This window comes from Cygnus atratus, chromosome 8, assembly GCF_013377495.2.
Source record: "Cygnus atratus isolate AKBS03 ecotype Queensland, Australia chromosome 8, CAtr_DNAZoo_HiC_assembly, whole genome shotgun sequence".
Lineage (NCBI taxonomy): Eukaryota > Metazoa > Chordata > Aves > Anseriformes > Anatidae > Cygnus > Cygnus atratus.
Genome location: NC_066369.1, coordinates 27,535,275 through 27,555,007, shown reverse-complemented (window position 1 = coordinate 27,555,007; position 19,733 = coordinate 27,535,275). Strand labels below are relative to the sequence as shown.

Here is a 19,733-nt window from a genome sequence, read left to right as displayed (position 1 = left end):
CCCGCAGCGTTGTGACGGGGTTGTCCCTGTGGCGCTGGGGCTGCTCCCTGGCACGGAGGCTGATGGGCCTGGGCTCTCGTCTGTCACCTGGTGGACCTGGGCTGTTTGCAACCTGATGGGCCTGGGCTCTTGTCCCCCGATGGCACCAGCCCCTGACCCAGGGGGGGTCCCAGGACCTCAGGCCCCGTCCCCATCCCCATCTCCCCATGGGTGCCCCCACCTGGAGCCCCCACCCCAGCCTCGCCCCCCTGGGGGTGCCCCTGCCTCGGGTGGTACCTGAGGTGTGTGGCACAGGGTGGCACCTGAGGGCGCCCCCACCTTGCCCCCTCCCCATTCCTGGTCTCCCAAGGGTGCCCCCACTTGGGGCCCTCTCCCCATCCCCGTCCCCTGGGGGTGCCCCCACCTCGCCCCCTCCCCATCCCTGCCCCCCCACGGTGCCCCCCCCCCAAGGAGTGCCCCCCCCCCCCTTGTGCCCCCTCCCCTGGGTGTGCCCCCCCGGCCCCCTCCCCAGCCCCGCCCCCTCGCCCAGACCCCGCCCCCAGCCCCGCCCCTCCCCGCTTCCCCTCCCCCCCCCCCCGGGGTGTTCCCGGTCCCGCCTCGCCGAGTGCCGAGCGGGGCCCGCCCCCTCCCAGCCAATCACCGCCTCCCGCGCCTGGTCCGATCTCCCCGCAGCGCCCTCATTGGCCGCTCCCCTCCCCTCGCCTCAGGGCGGCGGCCAATGGCGGCGCGGGGCGCGCGCGGCGCGCGGGGGCGGCTCCGGCGCCGGGTCCTAGCGCCGGGGAGCGGGGAACCGGAGAGGCCGGGGGCGCGATTCGCGATCGCGGCCGGTGGCGAGGCGGGGGTCGGGCGGCCGCCATGTCGGCGCTGTGGTCGCTGTGCGCCGGGCTGCTGCTGCTGCTGCTGTGGGTGCGGCACCGCGGGCTGGAGGCCGTGCTGGTGCACCACCGCTGGGTCTTCGTCTGCCTCTTCCTCCTGCCGCTCTCCATCCTCTTCGACGTGTACTACCAGCTGCGCGCCTGGGCCGTGCGGCGCCTGCACAGCGCCCCGCGGCTGCACGCCCAGCGGGTCCGGCACATCCAGGGGCAGGTGGGGCCGGGGGGCGGCACCGGGCCCCTCAGCGCCCCGGGGCTGACAGGGCCGGCACGGCACCCGCGGGGCTTTGGGGGGGGGGCGTGAAACGGGCTGTGCGCCCCGTGCCGGGGGCCCTGGGGGGGAGCTTAAATGGGTTTATGGCTCGATTTTGGGGCCCCGGGAGAAAACCCCAAAGCTGTAGGGCTTTAGAAACGCTCCCCCTTCATAACTGCCCCCCTCCGGTGGTATTTCGCTTATGAGTTTCTAGGGTTGCAGGGGGACCTCACCGCTTTGAGGCAGCCGGGGTCGGTCACCCGCCCGTTGGGGAATGGCAATATTTATAAACATTTTTTCACGCCGAAGGAAAAATACGCTGTTGGAGGTGTTTGAGTTCTCAAAGCGTTGCTGCGTTGTTGCTTCTTGCAGGTTCGGGAGTGGAAAAATGAAGGCAGCAAGAGGTACATGTGCACCGGCCGGCCCGGCTGGCTGACCGTGTCGCTCCGTGTGGGGAAGTATAAGAAGGTCCACAAGAACATCATGATCAACCTCATGGATGTCCTGGAAGTGGACAGCGAAAGACAGGTAACGTTCCTCGCGACGGTTCCATAAAACTGAAGCCTACAGCGTTTTCTACTGTGTTTGTAGCTCAAGAGCAGGATCCCATAAAGAACAAAGGATTTTTGTGGCGGTAGGTTTTGTAGACCCACCAATATTCGGGTTTTACAACGTGCGCTTGGATCACTCTGTCCAAAAAAAAAGCATATGGCATTGCTTAGTTTTATGTGCTGAAGTCTGAAAGCCCAGATTGATTTATGGGCTTGGGGACTGAGCAACAAGATGTTGAGGCAGAGGAGGAATCACTAAACAGTTTCAACTATTTTTAGTAGCGCTCTTGGGGAAGTAAGTCTCTGAATTCTGATAACAGATGGGTATACAATCCAGTTAGCTGTGGTTTGTCATCATTAATGCCAAACACTTAGATTATGCCTGATGGGAGGATTGTTTTTTTTGGCTTTTTAGGTTGTTCGTGTGGAACCTTTGGTCACCATGGGCCAGTTGACTGCGTACCTGAATCCTATGGGCTGGACTATTCCTGTGGTGCCAGAGCTCGATGACCTTACAGTAGGTAAGGGTTGTTGTGTTGACAAGAAACTGATTGATTTTGCTGCATTTTCATTTGCTTTTATGCAGTAATACCTTGCATTATTTAAAAGTTTCCTGAAATACTCTGTTGAACTCTGTGTTCTGTTAAGGCATTTGTGTTACAAGCACTTATTTTTTCCTTTTTCCAAATAATCTTAAAAGCCACACCCAGAGCTTAAAAGCAAAGCTTTGTTCTCGTAAATCATGTTCATTTTGAAGTGTGTTTCATTTGGTTTGTTATGTGCTCTCTCAACAAGGTGGTTTGATCATGGGAACCGGCATTGAGTCTTCATCCCATATCTATGGACTTTTTCAACATACCTGTGTGGCCTATGAACTTGTTCTTGCTGATGGAAGCCTTGTGAGATGTTCACCAGTAAGACAAAATGTTATTTTGCTATCATTTACAATGTCATTGACCGTTGTCAGTATGGATATATGATTTAGTATGACATACTTTTTGCAGACTGAAAATTCAGACCTATTTTATGCAGTGCCTTGGTCTTGTGGTACTCTGGGTTTCCTGGTTGCAGCAGAAATAAAAATGATTCCTGCCAAGAAATACGTCAAAATCCATTATAAGCCTGTAAGAGGACTGCAGAATATTTGTGAAAAGTTTACCGAAGAGTCTAAGAAAAAGGAGAATAATTTTGTGGAAGGACTTGTATATTCCTTGGACGAAGCAGTCATCATGACAGGAGTCCTGACTGATGAAGCTGAACAAAGCAAGGTAACTAAAGGGAAGTTACTCACAATGAAAACAATGCCCCCAAGGTTTAATTGGAGCTATGCTACCATATGACATTATAAAACTAGAATCATTATAAGATTAGAACAATCTCTTAATATGGGATGAAAACTTAGATCTGTCCGCCAGGATGTTTTAAATTGCAGCTCTTTGTTATTACAACGGAGTCTGTACTCCAAATCTCTTCAATTGATGGGAAGCGACCCATTGATTTCCTTTATTACTGCAAATAATTTAATCTGCCTTTGCTTTGCAGTACCCAGGGAGGAAGAGAAGTATCTTTTTACATACACTCTGTTTCAACCTGCAGTAATTCAGAGTAACTCTTTCCCCAGCATGCTCTTAATGCAGTTAATACTACTAGTAAGACAGATCGGGCATGTTTATAGAATGGACGTGCCGTCTGCTCACTGCATCACTCAACCTGGATGTTTCTCCTCTGCCATAATGGGGCTTTGGGTTAATGATGGGTTGAGAGGTCAGTGTCTTAGGAATCTGGTTCTGTCACATTCATGGTCTCTTATTACCGTCTCATAACATGCAAGCCTTGTTTAAATTCTCCATCGTGAGAAGAATGGTAAGAGGGAGCCATGCATGTGGCTGGAAGAAGGAGAAATGAAGGTTTTCTAGATTTCTTGAGACAATCTCATCTGAACTGTCACAGAAGATATAACATTGATCCTTCATGGTAAAGGAATTTCGGGAACGTACTTAATGTTGTCTGGTAAGGTGTCATTGTCTTTCTATGTTGGGATTTGCTAATGAGTGTATGTTTCCTCGTAGATAAACAGAATTGGCAACTACTACAAGCCATGGTTCTTCAAGCATGTGGAGAAGTATTTGAAAGCTGACAGGACTGGAACTGAATACATTCCCTCAAGACATTATTACCATAGACATACACGTAGCATCTTCTGGGAACTCCAGGTAAGACCACTTCCAAAATTAAAATAACATCTATGGAAAGCTACTCCGCTCTTTCCCCGTGTAGGTACAATGTGCCTTCTTCCCCTTGGCAACACTTCTGTCTTGAATGGCAGAAAAAAAAACCAATGAAGTCTGTGGCAAATGTAAAGTCCTGTATTTGGGCAACACAAATCCAAAGTCACTACTTTATATTTAAGGCATTGTATCATAACTTCCTAATTTCGGTTTTAGTGCTCTTCTGAATTTAAAATGTAAATACATACTTAAGCATTAAGATTTTACACCTACTAAGTGATTTCCAAAGACAAACGGTGGAAAAACCATGAATGTGTCAATTGTGGCTGAAAATGTGCTCTGCCTAAACTCATAATGCTCATTATTTAGTTGCATCATTAATTTTAATTACATGAACGCATTTGTAGTGATGTGCAGTTATGCAAAACTTTTATTTGGCATGCTGGAAGATTACTATTGCTACATTTTGAATCTTCGGAGTGAGATACCAAATCCTTTCAGCTGCTGGAGAAGTTAAGCAGGAGTTTGCTCTGCAGAAAGTACTTCACATTTTACAGCTGTAACATTCTTTTAAGACCTGATCTTGCACGTGTCAGCTCTTACAGGAGTTTTGCAAGTTTAGCTTCTTATGAGCTCCTTCCACCCGTTTTTAAGATAATAGCCTACTTCTCTTGGAACTTCATTTTCTGAAAGTATTTGGGGCTGACTGTGTAGTGGGATTCGTATGGCTCTGAAAATCACTCATCATAAGCAGAAGAGGCTTAGGAATGGGCTGTATAGCTAAATTCAGTCCAGACCTCTCTTATTTCCTGTTTGTATTATAATAGCTCAGCAAAAGTATCAGCAGTTAAATTTATTGAAAATCTCATTTAGTATTGCTCTGAGGATTCTTAGGCATTGTCTTTTGCTTCACTTACACGTTCCTAAGTCAAACTTTTCTTCTTTCCTCTTTAAAGGATATCATTCCTTTTGGCAATAACCCCGTTTTCCGCTACCTGTTTGGCTGGATGGTTCCTCCAAAAATCTCTTTGTTAAAACTCACCCAAGGAGAAGCGATCCGAAAGCTGTACGAGCAGCATCACGTTGTACAAGACATGCTGGTCCCGATGAAGAGCCTTGAAAAATCTATCCAAACCTTCCACGTTGACCTTAATGTAAGAACACCCATTTTTAAACTGCAGTGAATTTCAAATTGCGCATCACAAGGACTGTGACTATTGGTTTTAAAGCGTAATAGTCTGCTTGTGGGAAAGGTCGTTATCTTATCAGGGTGGTACTGTTCTTTCCAAGTCCATGACACAAGGCTGCAGAAGGAGTGAACATAGCTTTCTGAAGAATATAAACATGACATTCAAATTCTAGTAGAAGGCCAGCACTTCTAAAAGATTTCATCACTTAGTAAGACTTGAATTGATTTTTTTTTTCACGTAAATCACTGGCAGTCATGCTAAAATCGTATTGTGGAAATTATTTTCCCTTTCTTGTTTTTATTTCTGGATTTATTTTAGTTCGTATAAGAAGTACAAGTTTGGCTATTTCAATTGACTGACCTGATAAAGAAAACACTTTGTTCCCTTTTTATTCAGAATGTATTCAGCTTTTGCTTTGGGATCGGGGTGGGGGGGTCATTTCTATTTTAAAGGTACATTCTGGTCTTTGAGGATTTGGGGGGGCGAGGGGGCGGATGTAATTCCTGGAGCACACTGCAGATATTCTGAGCATCTTAATTAGTTTGTGTTACAGTCATTAGAAAGTGGATCTAAAAACCACAGCTAGAGAACGGGAAAGGAAGAGCTGTGTAAGATCTGATCCCAAACTGGGACAATGTCCTCTTAATTCTTTCTTCATTTTGTCACCTTAATTAAGAGATATTTTCAACAAAACAGCCATTTAAGCTAAGTGACGGGATGTTTTCTTACCTCTGCAGGTATACCCTCTTTGGTTATGCCCTTTCATATTGCCCAATAATCCTGGTATGGTCCACCCAAAAGGGAACGAAACAGAGCTCTACGTGGATATCGGAGCTTATGGAGAGCCCAAAAGGAAACAATTTGAAGCCAGGGCTTCAATGAGGCAAATGGAAAAGTTTGTAAGAAGCGTGCATGGGTAAGGTTCCCACTCGTTAGCGTGGTAATAGTGCCGTATAACTTACAGCTGTGGAGTTTAATCGCATTTATTTCACAGTACAGCACTTTGATATCGCAATAATTAAACAACCACAATAATGAAAAGCTAACTTTAATTACTAGGTTTGATGTTACAATTTTTAAATACAATTGCGACTTCAGTGATTTGATTGCAAAACCAAGCTAATAAACGGGCTCGCTGGCTGAAGTTCTTGGCAGTGTGTTTGGGAGCTAGATAGCTTCCAAACGTGTCACCCGTGCATCCTTGCAGCTCTGGGCTACTTGGGAGTAAAATGTGCTGCAACAAAATATGTCCATGCAAGCAGAAAGACCTCAGCAGGTCTGCACTGACGGGTATGTAAACCAGTTGTAAACCAGTTGCCGTGCTGAACGGGTGTTAGCGTGGGTTGGCGACCACTCAGCAAGGCTAGCTAGCCCCGTCCTTGGGAAGGCAGCCGCTGAGCTTGCACACTGAGGCTGACTGGTTTGGAGGCTGGCTCAGAGCAGGGGCAGCACAAGTGCTGTTCTGACCGCAGCTGGCCACAGGCCCTTCAGGAATCCCGCAGGCTGTTAAAGCTTGGACAGCTTCCCGGCCTGCCCTTGGGACTGTCCTGCTCCCTGCGGTCCTGGCAGCGCGTGTGGCAGCTCTGCCCTGTCCTTGGCTGGTGCGTCCTCGTGCAGGGAGCTGAGCCTTGACTGTTCACCCTGATCCCTAGGCGGCGGTGGGAGCCCTTCCTCTCACAAGTGGCACTCTCAGAGCCTCCTTTTCCCTGCCCCACTCCTCGTTACACAGGACCACAGTGAGATATGCACCCACCATCTGTCAGTGACTCGTGCCAGCCTAATTTGCTGTAGTAGTGTCAGCAGAGAAGCAGTTACTTGTTTCTCAGGAACAAAAAACCAACTACGTCATATTTTTACGCCATCAGGATAAGTTAACTCCATTTCTGTTTTGACCTATTTCTCAGTCTAACAGTGATTCTGTCCCATGTGTCTGAGTAACAGTGGCGAGTCTGCTTCTAGGTGATTTGGAGAATGTAAATAACTTTTACCTATAATAAGTCATCTGCCAGAGAACAAAGCAACCAAAAGTTAATTTTAAGCTTTTTTAATTAACTTGAAATTAAGCTTTTAATTCAATTCTCTTTACTAACCGAGATTAGTGTCTTCTGTACCTGTCACTGGAAAATAAACAATGTATAAAAGCTTGATCTCACAGTTTATAACCACAACAGAGCTTTTATGTACCTGTATTTTACTGCTGTACTCTGATGCTAGCTGCATTTTGGAGAGAAGAGTGAGTGAGTAAGAAAGAGTCCACAGCTAAATAATGATTCCGTTTGTTTTTGTAAATGGACTTCTGTTACACCGTGCCTCATCTACCCTATAAACTTATAGTCTTGCCCTAGTCTAATTTGGCAGGCTTCTTCCTTCACAGTTTTAGTCTCGGTGTTGAGTTCAAAGAAATCTTAAAAACAAAAAGGACACACCACTGTCTTGAATGCGTTTTGTAATGCTGGCTGGTATGAGATGCCATGACTGTATCTCCATGGATCATAAGAAAGCATGCAGGAAAAAGAAAACGTCTTTTTTTTGAAGCTGAAATTGAAATTGAAAAGCTTTCAACAGAAGAAAAAGGAATGCAGGCTTTCCAAAGCAGACAGAAAAGTATTTGTTAGGGATCATTTAGGTCATGTGTGGTTTTTGGTCATGGGGGCCAGACTCCTGGTTTGGGGCAACTTCTGAAGTTCTCTCCAGACTTGTGTTTCTGTGAGCACAAGCTGTGAGAATACATGTTTTTGGAAGATTTGGCTGCAGATAGTTAGGAGGTCTAAACATGAACCACTGTTTTATATACATTTTTTAGTTCCTCTCCTTTTCTCTTTTTAGTAGCAAAACTAATAAAAGTGGCGGTACACTGATGGCTGAAGACATTTTCTGAACCAAAATATTAAAAGCAGCAGTAATTTCAGTTGCTTTCTTTTCCCATCTTTACCAAAATGACTGTATCAGTATTCTGCTGTTTACGCCATCAAATGTTATTTACTCTTGGAAGAGAAATCATGATAACATTAAATCTGCAAAATATAATTGGCTGAGTGTCCCAGCACAATCCATGTGAGCAATTAGATTTGCTTGGTTTTAAAAAGCCTTTTTTTTTTTTTTTGAATGTTTGCTCTTCATAGCTTGCCCTGTTTTCTTTTTGATTCTGTTTCAAACCCTGCGGCACAATTAATACTGAATCTGTCTCCTTCTTCCTTTTTTTTTTCATTTCAGTTTCCAGATGCTGTATGCAGATTGCTATATGACCCGTGAGGAGTTCTGGGATATGTTTGATGGCTCGTTATACCACAAGCTGAGGGAGCAAATGAATTGCAAGGATGCCTTTCCAGAAGTGTATGACAAAATCTGCAAAGCTGCCAGGCACTGAGCCTGAATGACCTAATTAAGCAATCAGGGAAAGATGAATTTACCTATAGCTAGCTAGTCAGTATGTCCTTTTTAAAGAAAAGCTTTATTGCCTCCAAATAAGCTAATTCTTGTTGACGTTTAAAGATATGAATTCATGCTTTATAAACTTACATTTAGTATTTCTTAGGATGCTTTAAAACCATTTTTCCAAACTCGAAGTGATCGTTTTTAAGAGATCTGAAGTGCTAGCCTTTGTATCTTGGATCTAATTTAGTAACATGGGTGAATTCACCCAGTTCCAAACACGAGAAAAATAACTGGAAAAGATGACACCGAAGCAACACCAGCTATACACCACAGCTATTTTTAAAATTACTTTTGAAAATGGTAAGGAGGTGACAGAAATAGGTGCCAAAGCTGAATTAATTGTCAAATTAATCATGACGTTGGAAACATTTGCCCCCAGTCAGTAACCTGTAGGACAGCTTAGTAACAGTACCGCGACCTGGCTGTGCAGCGCCGCATGATGCTGCGTGGTACTGGGTTGCTTGGGTTATCCCGTGCTGCAGTCTCAGTTAAACTCCCCAACAGTTGGTTCGGTTCCAAAACTGAGCACTGAGGTGTGAAGCAAATGCTTTTTACTTGTGCCTGTCAGATTTGTGCTGATTTTGATTATAAAATGTAGGTGGATATAGGGTTCCTTCTTTAATGGTTAATAGTATATTGGTTTTTTGCCTCAAACTGTCATTGTTCTGGCTTTGTACAGCTGAAAAAAATGCTGCTATTTCATATAGGAAAGTATTAATTTCAGTTTTTTACTTGTTGTGGGTCAGTTTATTTGGATTTTTTTGGTTTTGCCTTTTGTTGGTTGTTTTTTGGTTTGGTTTTGTATGGTTTTTTTTTGCTTTTGCTTAATTTTAGTGCCTTATAAATACTCAGTTGGAGGAGGACATGGGTCATTTGAGACCATTCTGTCCTGTCCAGCAGGAAAAGGAAGTGTGTCCTCACAATTTAAGGCTTTATTTTTACAAGGTTTGTTAGAGCAAGTGGCTGTGGGTAAGAAGAAATCTTGCTGTGGAAGCTCGGTATACACAGGCATTGGTTCTGACTCGAAGAATGTTTTTGCTTTGAATTTTAGCTAGATTAGATTGATAGGCTTTGTAAAACGAGTGTTTCCGTCACCTGGGGAGGAAATCAATAGTAAGCACTGTTGGATTTCCCCTTTTGATGCATGCTGGTGAAAACAGCATAGATGTGCACTTCGTGCAGTCAGGTGCAGGGGCGTGGAAGTGCTTTGACTCCATAGCTGGAAACGTGGTGCCAAACCAAGCCCGTGTCTTGTCCAAGCAGTACGTAAATCTGTTATCCTAAACCCTGCTGAGCTTGAGGGAGTAATTTTTTTTTGAGGGTGGCACAGAGGGTAACGTGAAGACCTCTTTAAATGGTTTGCAGTGGGAAACTTTGTAATTCTTATTTGAGTGCTAAACCAATGATTTTATTTATTGATAGATGGATGTTTATGGTCCAGATGAAACCAATGATAAAGCAGTAACGAGATTAAGCTCGGCCTGTTACTCAGTGATGCATGCCGGGCAAATTCCGTGCGAATAAGGTACCCCTGAAAGCCCTGCCGGGGGGCTGGTAGCAGGAGCGGCCTGCCAAGGGGAGACACAGCCAGCGCAGTGCCTGCGGTGCTGCCCACACCACGGAGCTGGCCAGGCAGGAGGCAGAGCTGTGTCAGTGATCCAGGAGTGTCCGCTACACCGCTCCAGGCTTCGGGGTACCTGGGAAGGCAAACGCTGATCCTCAGACTTGTGATCTTCTCTTCCCATCCCTGCGAGGGAATGGCACAAGAGCAACTTCTTTGTTCCTGTGCAAAGCTATGATTTAGCCCAGTGCTTGTGAGATGATCTGTGCAGAGCAAGAGTTGGTTTGGTTAGTTTTTAAAGGGCAACGTTAAAGCAGCTAGAGAATATGCAAATACTTTTACTTAAGCTGTGTTTCTCTCACTTATGTACTGATCACCTTTAGGTATGCACTGTACTTGTTTTTTCATTCCTTTATTTATTGGCAAACTTGGTATGGTGTGATTCGGTACTGCAACCGTACCAGTCCCGCACATGCATAATTGCTGCTGGTCTTGATTTTTGGCTGTAAAAACTGTTTAAAATAAAAATGTAGCCCGTGTACTGTCCAAAGTGGTGTCTTCTAATGGATTATAACTTTTTAACAGCTTTGTTTATTCTTTCTTTTGCTTATTGTATTGTTACAAGTGCTCAGCAATTACAGAGAAAAGCTGCTGTCTTGGTCAGAAAGCAGAGGTGTTGTGAGGCTGTTAGGTGAGCAGCCTAACGCTGCAAACAGCTTTGGAGGAATGTCGTTGAAGACCCCTTATCTCTGCCCCAAGACAACGCCTTATAGCTGAGCCTTAACCCTTTGATTATGTCACATTAACTTTAAATGTTTCTAAGATCCTCATGATGCTGAGTGTTTTTTTCCCCCTTGCCTCACCCTTTGCCTGTGACTTCGTGGCACAGGAGAACAAAACTACATTTTGGATTTAGCTGTAGCACCTATCTCATTCTTCTCACTGTTAAAACTGATCCCTGGTTTGAAGGACCAGCCGCAGAGGTGAGGATGAAGACACAGTGCCCTCTTCAGCCTGAGGAGCTTATATCCACATCTTCTGTTTCTTTGAAAAACGCCTTTACAGCAACTCTGTAAGCGTGGATGGAGCTATTCCTCTGCTGGTACACCTTGCTCACAGCTTTCACATCTTCTTCCTGTGCTCCTTCCAGGCAGAAGTTCCTGTGCTTTCTCCTGAAAATCCAGGCTGCCAAATGCCTAAAGTCCCCTGAAACGTCAATCTAGGTGCTAAAGTCCCATGTTCCTTTAACCAAATAAATGTTTAGCCCTGACTTACGCTGTGTTTCGCAATCCTCTGTTTTTCTACCCCAGCAGGATTTGTGTAGCCTGTACTCACCCACATCACTGCTCAGGCATTTCCCTTCAGAGGCCTCCTTTTTCCTTTGCTTGCCTTTCTCTTACAATAATCACTATTTCTTTAAATTACTATAGTTTTACCTGTGTGCAATTCTCTCTCCCACCAAAGGGTAATTAATCTGCAATTAGCATACTTAATCAGCCACAACTAACATGTAATTGCACCTAAATTTAGTTATTCCAGTCCGGTCTAAACACTGGTATGAGACTTCGTAAAGGTTAACTCTAAGTGAACCAGCGTACTCATGGTATACCTTTATGGCCGTCCTTTGTTACAACCGACACAACTTTCTGTTCATTTCACTTTGTTCATTGCCTCCAGGTCTTAATACCCTACAAAAGTTGGAGTGATTACACCGAATTCCCCCTAATGCCCTCCAGCTTCTTATAAGCAGTTGAGTTGTTAATTGAAGTGGAGCTGTGTGTTACATCTTGTAGTGAAGCTGCTCGCACCTAACTACTTCAGAGGTAGCACGGGACAGGTATGCAAACAGTAGGAGAAAGCTTGACCCCTCCCAGCTGCCGTGGCGTTGTTATCTCAGACCCAGTTCTCCTCTGAGTTGCAGCAGTAGACCTTGGGGTGTTCATCTGCGTGCTGTGATAACTGCTGCATGGACATAACACGTAGGTACCACTTCTTTGAGCAGTGCAGCCTGAGGGGGAAGGAAATGCTACATATTGAACGACCTGTGTGTGCTAGCAAACCTTCCTTTCATTGACTTACACTACCTGACATCCTCTTCTCAACTGTGTCAAGTTGAAAATTAAAAATAATAATAATAATTACTCAACAGACGAGTTAGAGTGATGATTGTCTAAAGAGTGTTTTATTACCGCAGCACTAGACTTGAGTTGTTTCATACCTCCTGTTGCGAGTATTCTCATCTACACCGTCCCATTTACTGGCGTGTCTGTGATTTATTTACCGATCCGAGCTTCCCAGCACCACCTTACATGTGGAAAGCAGGAGTGATTTCTTCACAAATGTCTGGGCAGCGTGGAGCAGAAATCAGATCTCTCCAATTGTTTTTCGCAACAGGCCTGAGCCGCTCACTGTGAAAAGAGGATGTGATTCAGTGGACTCAAATTATTGGCCGGATTAATCTCATTAGTCTTAATGAGCGTGGAGGTGAACAGAGCTCGTAAAAGCCTGCCTATTCCCTTGAAGGTACAGCTGTAGCTTGAAAAGTGATTTTGGAGCTAGGGCTGTTTGATCATTGAGCAATTCGGTGCATTTGAACATCCTGCTCACTGTTCAGATTCTTCATTTTTTTTATTCCTAATGGAACTGCACACTTAACAAAGCTGGGCGATACTGAAAGCTCGATTTCATTGTGCCTCCTTCATCACAGGATAGCTAACGGAGCTGCCCCACTGAAAGCTGTCAAGTTATATTCAGTTAAGGCACGTTTCTAACTACTCTCTGGAGATCAAGACAGCCTTTGCAGAGCTGCAGCCCGTAGTGCCACCGCAGCAGTTTGCTAATCTTGGCCACAAGCACAGGTGAAAGCGGAGGGCTGTCCTGAGGTCCCTCATTAGCACAGTTCCTAACTGCTTCACGGGCTTCTCACCCTGGCGATTTCAAAGCCCTTTGTGATGGAGCTGAGCCTTGTTATCTTCCTTCTTCAAATGGGTAAACCAAGGCACAGGCTTAGAACGCGATTTTTGTTCAAGGCCATTGATCAACCGGTGCTGGGAATGGATCGAGGAAGCCTGGTCACCCATCCCCTGTCCTGTTCCTTCCCAGGCTGCCTCCTCTAACTGAGAGGGAAACTTTATCCGTACCTCCATGGCACACAAGTTGCATTCCACGAGGTGGAAGAACAACCACTGTAGTATCCTGGAAGTGCCTGGGTAGCCAGTACTTCTCTAACCTCCCGCTGCCCTTGCACGGCAGGGAAGCTCTGAGGTCTCCTCGCTTTTTCACAGACATTAACGTGCTCATTCACAGAGCAAACCTGCAGTGGGGCCAGCAAGTGTTCCTTAGTCTCACGGCAGCCCTTTAACTCCACAGCCGTCCCTTCTGCTATTTAGCCTCTCACATCGGTTGTAAAGCATCAGCAACGTGTCCTTGGCCTCAGCAGCTGCTCTAGCCAAATGGTTTTCCTGCAGGCCAGTGTGAAACCACCTACATTCCCCATCGTACGTCAGACTTACAGCAGGTAGGCGTCCTGCTTCAGGTTGCTCAGGTACCGCTGAGCGTTGTGCAGGTACAGGGACTGGTACCTGAGCTTCTGAGGGTAGTTTTCACACTTGGTGACATCGTAGCGGCCAACGCCTACAGGATTCTGGAAGCAGAAGGTCACCCGTGGTTTCCCATCGTTGCAAGGGCAAAACCAGGCAGTGGCTTTCTGTAGCTAGGCCTTCAATTGCAAAAATCCAACAATATGTGGAATATCTTAACCAAGAAGGTCTATATTGCAGGGGAGGGAGGAGGAGACATGCTGATTGGTGTTAGCCCAGCCAGGCCCCTTCACAAGCAGTTCCTCTCGTCTCACTGACCCTCAGAGTAGCTGGGCCTGTTTAGCTCGGCTGGCTCAAGCGTGCTCACCGGTTGCCTACTGCTAGCGATAGCCACAGGCTGCTTTATCGCAGCCTTGCCACTGAAAAGTAATCTGCCAGGTTCCCCAGCAATTACGAAGATGTCTTGACCTCTTGCAAGTTGCCTGCTCCCCACGCAGCTGCACAAAGGAGAGAGAGAGCCGTGTGGAAGTCTGCTCCTCGTCCCTAGCCAAGGTGGGCTGTTTGAAACCAAAGCTTTCCTTGCCTGCTTTGAGCCCTTCAGGCTTTGTTCTGGCTCTCCGTGGGGAAGCTGCACAGCTGAATACAGCTCTGGGAACAGGTACTAAGGGAAGGGCTCGTAGCTGCATTGGCTCTTCAACGTGCTGCTGATGCTGCTAGAGGGAAAGCTGGCTTTTAAGCAGCAGAATATGACTTTCTGGGAGGATACAAGGAGCTCTTGGCACCTAAAAGGACTCAGAGCAGCAGGCAATCCAGCTGCTTTCATCCATGAAACACTTCCCTTGCCTGCAAATGATGCAGAGCAAACCTAATGGGAAGGGGGCGTCTGAGCGTCCACAGGGAAGGGCAGAGGCCTGAGGATGGGCAGGGGGGGCCGTGGTTGCTGCTGGGCTCCTGCCCTGCTGTCAGCCGGGCTGCACTGCCCGAGGGCAGCACAACCTCTGCCAAGGGTGCCCACAGCTGGTGCAGGAGCACAAGTTTCTGTTGACCTGGCAGGATTTTGGGCCACGTGCTTTTATTCACCATTCATTCTTTAGCAACACGTGCTGGGCAAGAATGGCACCCGGAGAGGGGCTCGCCTCCCGTGTGGAGGACGGGCATCTGGCCACGTCACCCAGGTTTCCTTGATAGTCAGGGGGGAGAAAAATGTTCCTGCTGAGGTCAGCCTGCCCTTCCTTCAGAGACACACCTGACCTCCAGCTGGTGAGGCCTGTCCTCTCACCCTCACGGCGTGCCCTCAAGGGATCAGGGACGGCGATGGAGGGAGCTTCCAGCCTGACACCTCCCGTGTCCCTGTCCTGCTGTGTTCCCTGCTCGCTCACCTTGTTCCCTGCTCACTCACCTCATTCCCATTGAAGAGGCGGTCGGACTTTCTGTCAAACCTCTTGGCAGATGACCAGAACGGGGGCTGGTTGAAGTCTGCTGATCCCTCAACGGGCTTGGGATCGTACGAGCCGGGCCCCACCGCATACTGTGTGAAAGGAAACCTCTTACACTTCAGCCTGCGTGCGGAAAGCTGCACGGCTGCCCCAGGGTCCCGGCACCCCCAGGTGGGCTCGGTGGCTCCAGCAGGACAGGCAGGTCCCACGGGGACGGGGTGGGGACACCCCGCTCCCACTGACCGCATCCCTCGGGCACTGGCTGAGCGTGGCCCAGAAGATCCTCTCCGAGGGGCAGCCCGGGTTCCTCGGCAGGGTGCTGAAGCATCCTTTCTTCTTGTTTTCCTTCGACATCAGCTCATCCAGGAAACCCTTGGCAGTGCCAGTGCTCAGCTCGGCGCCTTTCCTCTGCTGGGGCAAGGGAGCGGCGTGAGGGGCTCGGCTGCTGGTGGTCCCTGCAGCCACCCCATCCGTCTCTCAAGAGCTGAGCCTTGCCACTGCTCGTGGGCACAATCCTGCTCCCCTGTGCTCAGCCTGTTTCACCCGGCCGCTCAGATCCCAAGGAAGCCAAAGAGCAAAACTCAAACGGGGTCTGGCATAAAGCAGCTCTCCACCATACTCTGCCCCGTTTTGTGGGGGCAGTGCCACAGCTTGCTGAGAAACCCCATCCAGGCGCGTGGTCCCAGGGCTACGCACCTCCCAGTCGTGCCGCCGGCCACCGCTGGGCTTCGCCTTGTCCCCCGAGACCTGGCAGGGGATGCAGCCGCCTGCCCGCCGCAGCCCCTCCTCGATGCTGCTGGGCAGGGAGTAGGTGCCGGGCCCCAGGCCGCTGCCCTGCAGGCACAGGGGAGAAGGCAATGGGGCCGTGCTCAGCAGGGGGACAGGGCCACCCCATGGATGTGTCCCCGGGGCGAGGGGCAGGACGTGCCATGGCTGATGGTAGGGCACACTTCTCCGTCCTGCTGTCCATCAGCCCTCGCGTGCTGGCGGAGCGCTTGTCCCTCTCCTCCAGCAGGGTGTAGGGGTTCCCCCGGGGGCCATAGGTGCCGGGGCCGGGGAAGCAGTCCTGGGGGAGAGACGGGACGGTGTGGGCAGCCCCCGACCAGCCCTAGAAGAGGGAACGATGCCCACAGTGATGCCAGCAGCTCCCGAGTCAGGCTGAGACGTACCCGCCGGTCACCCCTGAACCTCAGCTCCCGTGTGTCGCAGATGCCCCGGAGGCTGGAGGGCCGCGTCTCCTGCAGGAAGCCCCTGATGTTGTACGTCCCCGGGCCCAGCCTCTCCTCCTGGAGGAGAGAGGAGAGCGTGAGGATGAGCCGGGCGCTGCTGGCAGCGCTGCCTGTGTCACTTGGCCCCCAGGAAATGTGCATGGAGGGTGGATCGACCCCAGCTCTTACCTGGCGTTTGCGTTTCTTCTTCATCACCTTGAAGTGGAAATGGGGCAGCTGGATCTGCCGTGAGCCTGTCTCTGCTCCGGCCCAGCCGGAGGCTGGCGCTCTCCCCTGCAAGGCAGAGCCGGAGCACTGCTGTGCATACACCGCTGCCTCACGTCCCGCTGCTCGTCCCGGCTCTGTCGCTCATCGCGATGTAAGGCACCAAGACAGGGGTTTGCTCTTGGGTGGCTGGACTTCACAGACACAGCCTGCATGTGGCCTGGAAGGCAGCTCTGAGGGAAAGCTGGGCTTTGCTTTGGGTCCTCACTGCCCGCAGACCACAGGAGCAGCTGCTCTGCTGAGCTGCATGCTCCCGAGCCCGGGGTGTGAGCAGCTTGCATCCACGCCAACACCCCAGCGTGCTCCCAATCCCGAGCTAGGTGTCCCCAGCTGTTGTGTGCAAAACGGTCACAGCTGATTTGGGAGCTGCACTGGTAATTCTGGCTCTGCCCCCATGTACACACGGCCTCACCTGGCTGCCCATGTCTCACGCAGGTGGCTCTGTGGCGGCAGCCCACGCCGTGGCAGCCCTCGCCATGGTACCCACGTTCTGTGGGGCCAAGCTGAGGATCCTGGCTGGAACGGGGGCTCCAGCCTGGCAGCCCGGAGCCTCGCCACCCTGCCCGTAGCAGGTCCCTTGAGCCCTCTGGGATGGCTCTGAGCGGGCGCCTGAGGGCAGTTTGGCTGCAGAAGTGCACAGCCCACGCCTGGCTCCCACCAGGGACCCAGTATTGCTGTCCCAGCACCTGCATTCCCCTGTGTCACACAAACGGGTTCAGCCCAAGTGCCGCGAGGATGCAGGGGATGGTGTCACCACCCGGTGTCCCCTAGTGGGGTACCATCTGTGTAAAACCCATCCCTGCTCCCTACAAAGGTGTGACCCATGATGTAGGGCACCCAACACTGGCAGATGCTGTATGCACCTAAATCGTAGGCAGCCCTGAGCCCCGGATTATGATATGCATTCTTCTGTTTGATTAATTACTGTGTTTGTACCAGTGTGGTTTATTTTCAAAGTGTCATCTGCTCAGGAGGAGCTGTCTGAAAGCTCCCAGGGGTTGCTCAGCAGAGCCTGCACCTTGGGTAGCTGCCAGGGGGCAGGGGATGTGTGGTGCTGTTATATCCCCCAGGAACTTCCCGAGGGCTGGCTCTAGGACAAGCCCTGAGATTACTGCCTTACTGCGCATAAAAACATCATCCTAGAGCTGTGCGATTACAGTAACATCACTGGAGGGAATGGAAGCTCTCAGGAAATTTAGCTGATGAGGTATGTGAGGCAGCACTTTGGGCTCGCGGACCCTCCAAACTGTGTAAGACCATGCCCAGGGTCAGCCAGGATGCTGAACCCCAGGCTCAAACTGCAAATCCTCCACAGAACGGAGAGAGGTTTGGCTGCTGAATGACTTCACCTCTCACCTGCCCTCCTGGCAAGGAAAGAAATATTTTCCACCACCCAGTAAGGATCCAGGACTCTGGCTTCTCCAATACCAACCTCCTGCCCTGCTTTGGCAAGGTCCTGTAGCCAGTGTGGCTGGGCCAGGGCTGACACCTTTATTTGCCCCCCACCCAGCACAGCAGGAAAAAATAGAGCACAGACAGGCTTTCAGGCACAAAGCCCCAGGCTTAGCTCCTCATCCAGTGCTGCCTGCTGGTTTAATAAGAGATATCAGCTTTCCCTGCAGACCATGTCTCCTTTATAGCCTCAAACCCTCACAGTTAAAACACCGCCCCAGCAAATCAATCCAAGATGGTTTTGTCTCTTTGATCAGCACAGCAGGCAGTAAGTCACTGACGGAAGGAGGAAAAGTGTTTCACTTCTGCGGCTGGAACAAGCGATAGAAACAGTGAAGGACAACTCTCTGGCCCTGAACCGCCTGGTGAAAACCTTCCACTTGCTGAGCAAGCAGGAGATGGCCATGGGGATATCCACCGTGGTACCAAGCATCCTGCAGGACCTGCAGCTCAACTGCTGCATGTCTTCCCAACAGCGTTTCCATTGCTCGCTTAATTGCGGTGAGAAACACGTAGGAAGAAGTAATTACCTAGCAAAACCAGTGGAGGCAGTTTGGGAGTGAAGTCATTATTTGGGAGCCAGGAAACCACAGCCAGATCCTGGCTTGGGTACTGAGCTGCTGAGAGACCTGTCCCTCTGGGCAGTGCTTTACAGGATGCTGAGTCCTCTTGCAGGGCCGTCTCAAGTATTTAGTGGCTTCAGTGCTCCTAAATCACTCAGGAGCATTAAAAATAGCCCCTTTAATCCCTTGATTTTCCCATTTCCACACCTTTATAAATGGGAGTGCACCTCAGTGTTTATTCCCTGTTATAAAATAATCATAAAGATTTCCTCAAATCCCTTTTCTGAATAAAATAAGGGTTCACTCTTACTTCCTTATATTTTAAAATGATAATTCAATTCCTCGTAAAATGAGGGTCAGTGAAGTGAAATCTCCTCCCCTAGTGGAGTACTTTTATATGTGCTTACAACTGCTCTTCAGAGATTTTTAATTTCCACTGAGCTCCAGCTCCAGGCAGGAGGCTGAGAAGTGCAGCAAGGAGGCGGTCACTGGGCACGGGGGGATGTCCACCCGTTCAGTTTGACTTGAGGAATCTGGAATGACACAGGACACAGGCTTTTGTTCTCCCATCTTTTATTCAGGCACACTCCCATGGATGGCCAAGCAGCCCAACCTCTGAGGATGCTCTCCCCTCGTCCCTGGCCCTCAGCGGGGAAGGGGAGCAGATGAGCACAGAGGACATTGCAGGCACATGACAGCACAACATCCCTCTGGACCAGCTGCTTTCAGGGATCGCCAGGAACCAAAATTACACCCAAGGCCAACAGGATGATGTCCCTGGGGCCTGCACAGCTTCCCTAGCGCTGCTAACCGTGGGTGTCAGCCATCACACTCCCGTCACGGGGCGCTGCCCTGGGCCAGGAGCTGGCCTGAGGTGTGGTGTTTTAATGTCTCTGTCACCACACTACAGCCAGGCGCGAAATGTGCCTTGTGAAGGCATATCCACAGTGCCTGGAGTGCGCTGAGACGGGTCAGGGCTCGCTGCCTGCCAGCACAAAACAGCCTCCGAGGGGCCTCGAGGTTTGCCCGCGGGGCCAAACCGCGGCACCTCGCACCCCTCGGGATGCCGCCTCTGTTCCCTCAGCCACCACGGCCTCCCCTCAGCGCCTCGCGGCCTCCGCACGGCAGACGGCGCCCTCCATCCCTTTCCCTTCCCGTCC

General features: G+C 49.6%; 2 protein-coding genes across 2 annotated transcripts; one reads left to right on the top strand and one right to left on the bottom strand.

Annotated features, from left to right (window-relative positions):
- Positions 1-743: 743 nt before the first annotated feature.
- On the top strand, positions 744-10,640 carry DHCR24 (24-dehydrocholesterol reductase). Its single transcript, XM_035537633.1, has 9 exons — positions 744-1,086; positions 1,498-1,653; positions 2,092-2,197; positions 2,472-2,590; positions 2,681-2,944; positions 3,746-3,889; positions 4,861-5,058; positions 5,832-6,010; positions 8,308-10,640. Exons 1-9 carry the CDS (start codon positions 856-858, stop codon positions 8,459-8,461), a joined length of 1,551 nt encoding a protein of 516 aa, XP_035393526.1. The 5' UTR covers positions 744-855; the 3' UTR covers positions 8,462-10,640.
- A 1,755-nt stretch (positions 10,641-12,395) lies between these two features.
- LEXM (lymphocyte expansion molecule) lies at positions 12,396-16,982 on the bottom strand. Its single transcript, XM_035538063.1, has 10 exons — positions 16,971-16,982; positions 16,463-16,567; positions 16,235-16,351; positions 15,994-16,131; positions 15,762-15,899; positions 15,309-15,476; positions 15,029-15,157; positions 14,292-14,342; positions 13,603-13,733; positions 12,396-12,498 (listed from the first exon to the last, which is right to left on the bottom strand). Exons 1-10 carry the CDS (start codon positions 16,980-16,982, stop codon positions 12,396-12,398), a joined length of 1,092 nt encoding a protein of 363 aa, XP_035393956.1.
- Between the last annotated feature and the right edge of the window lie 2,751 nt (positions 16,983-19,733).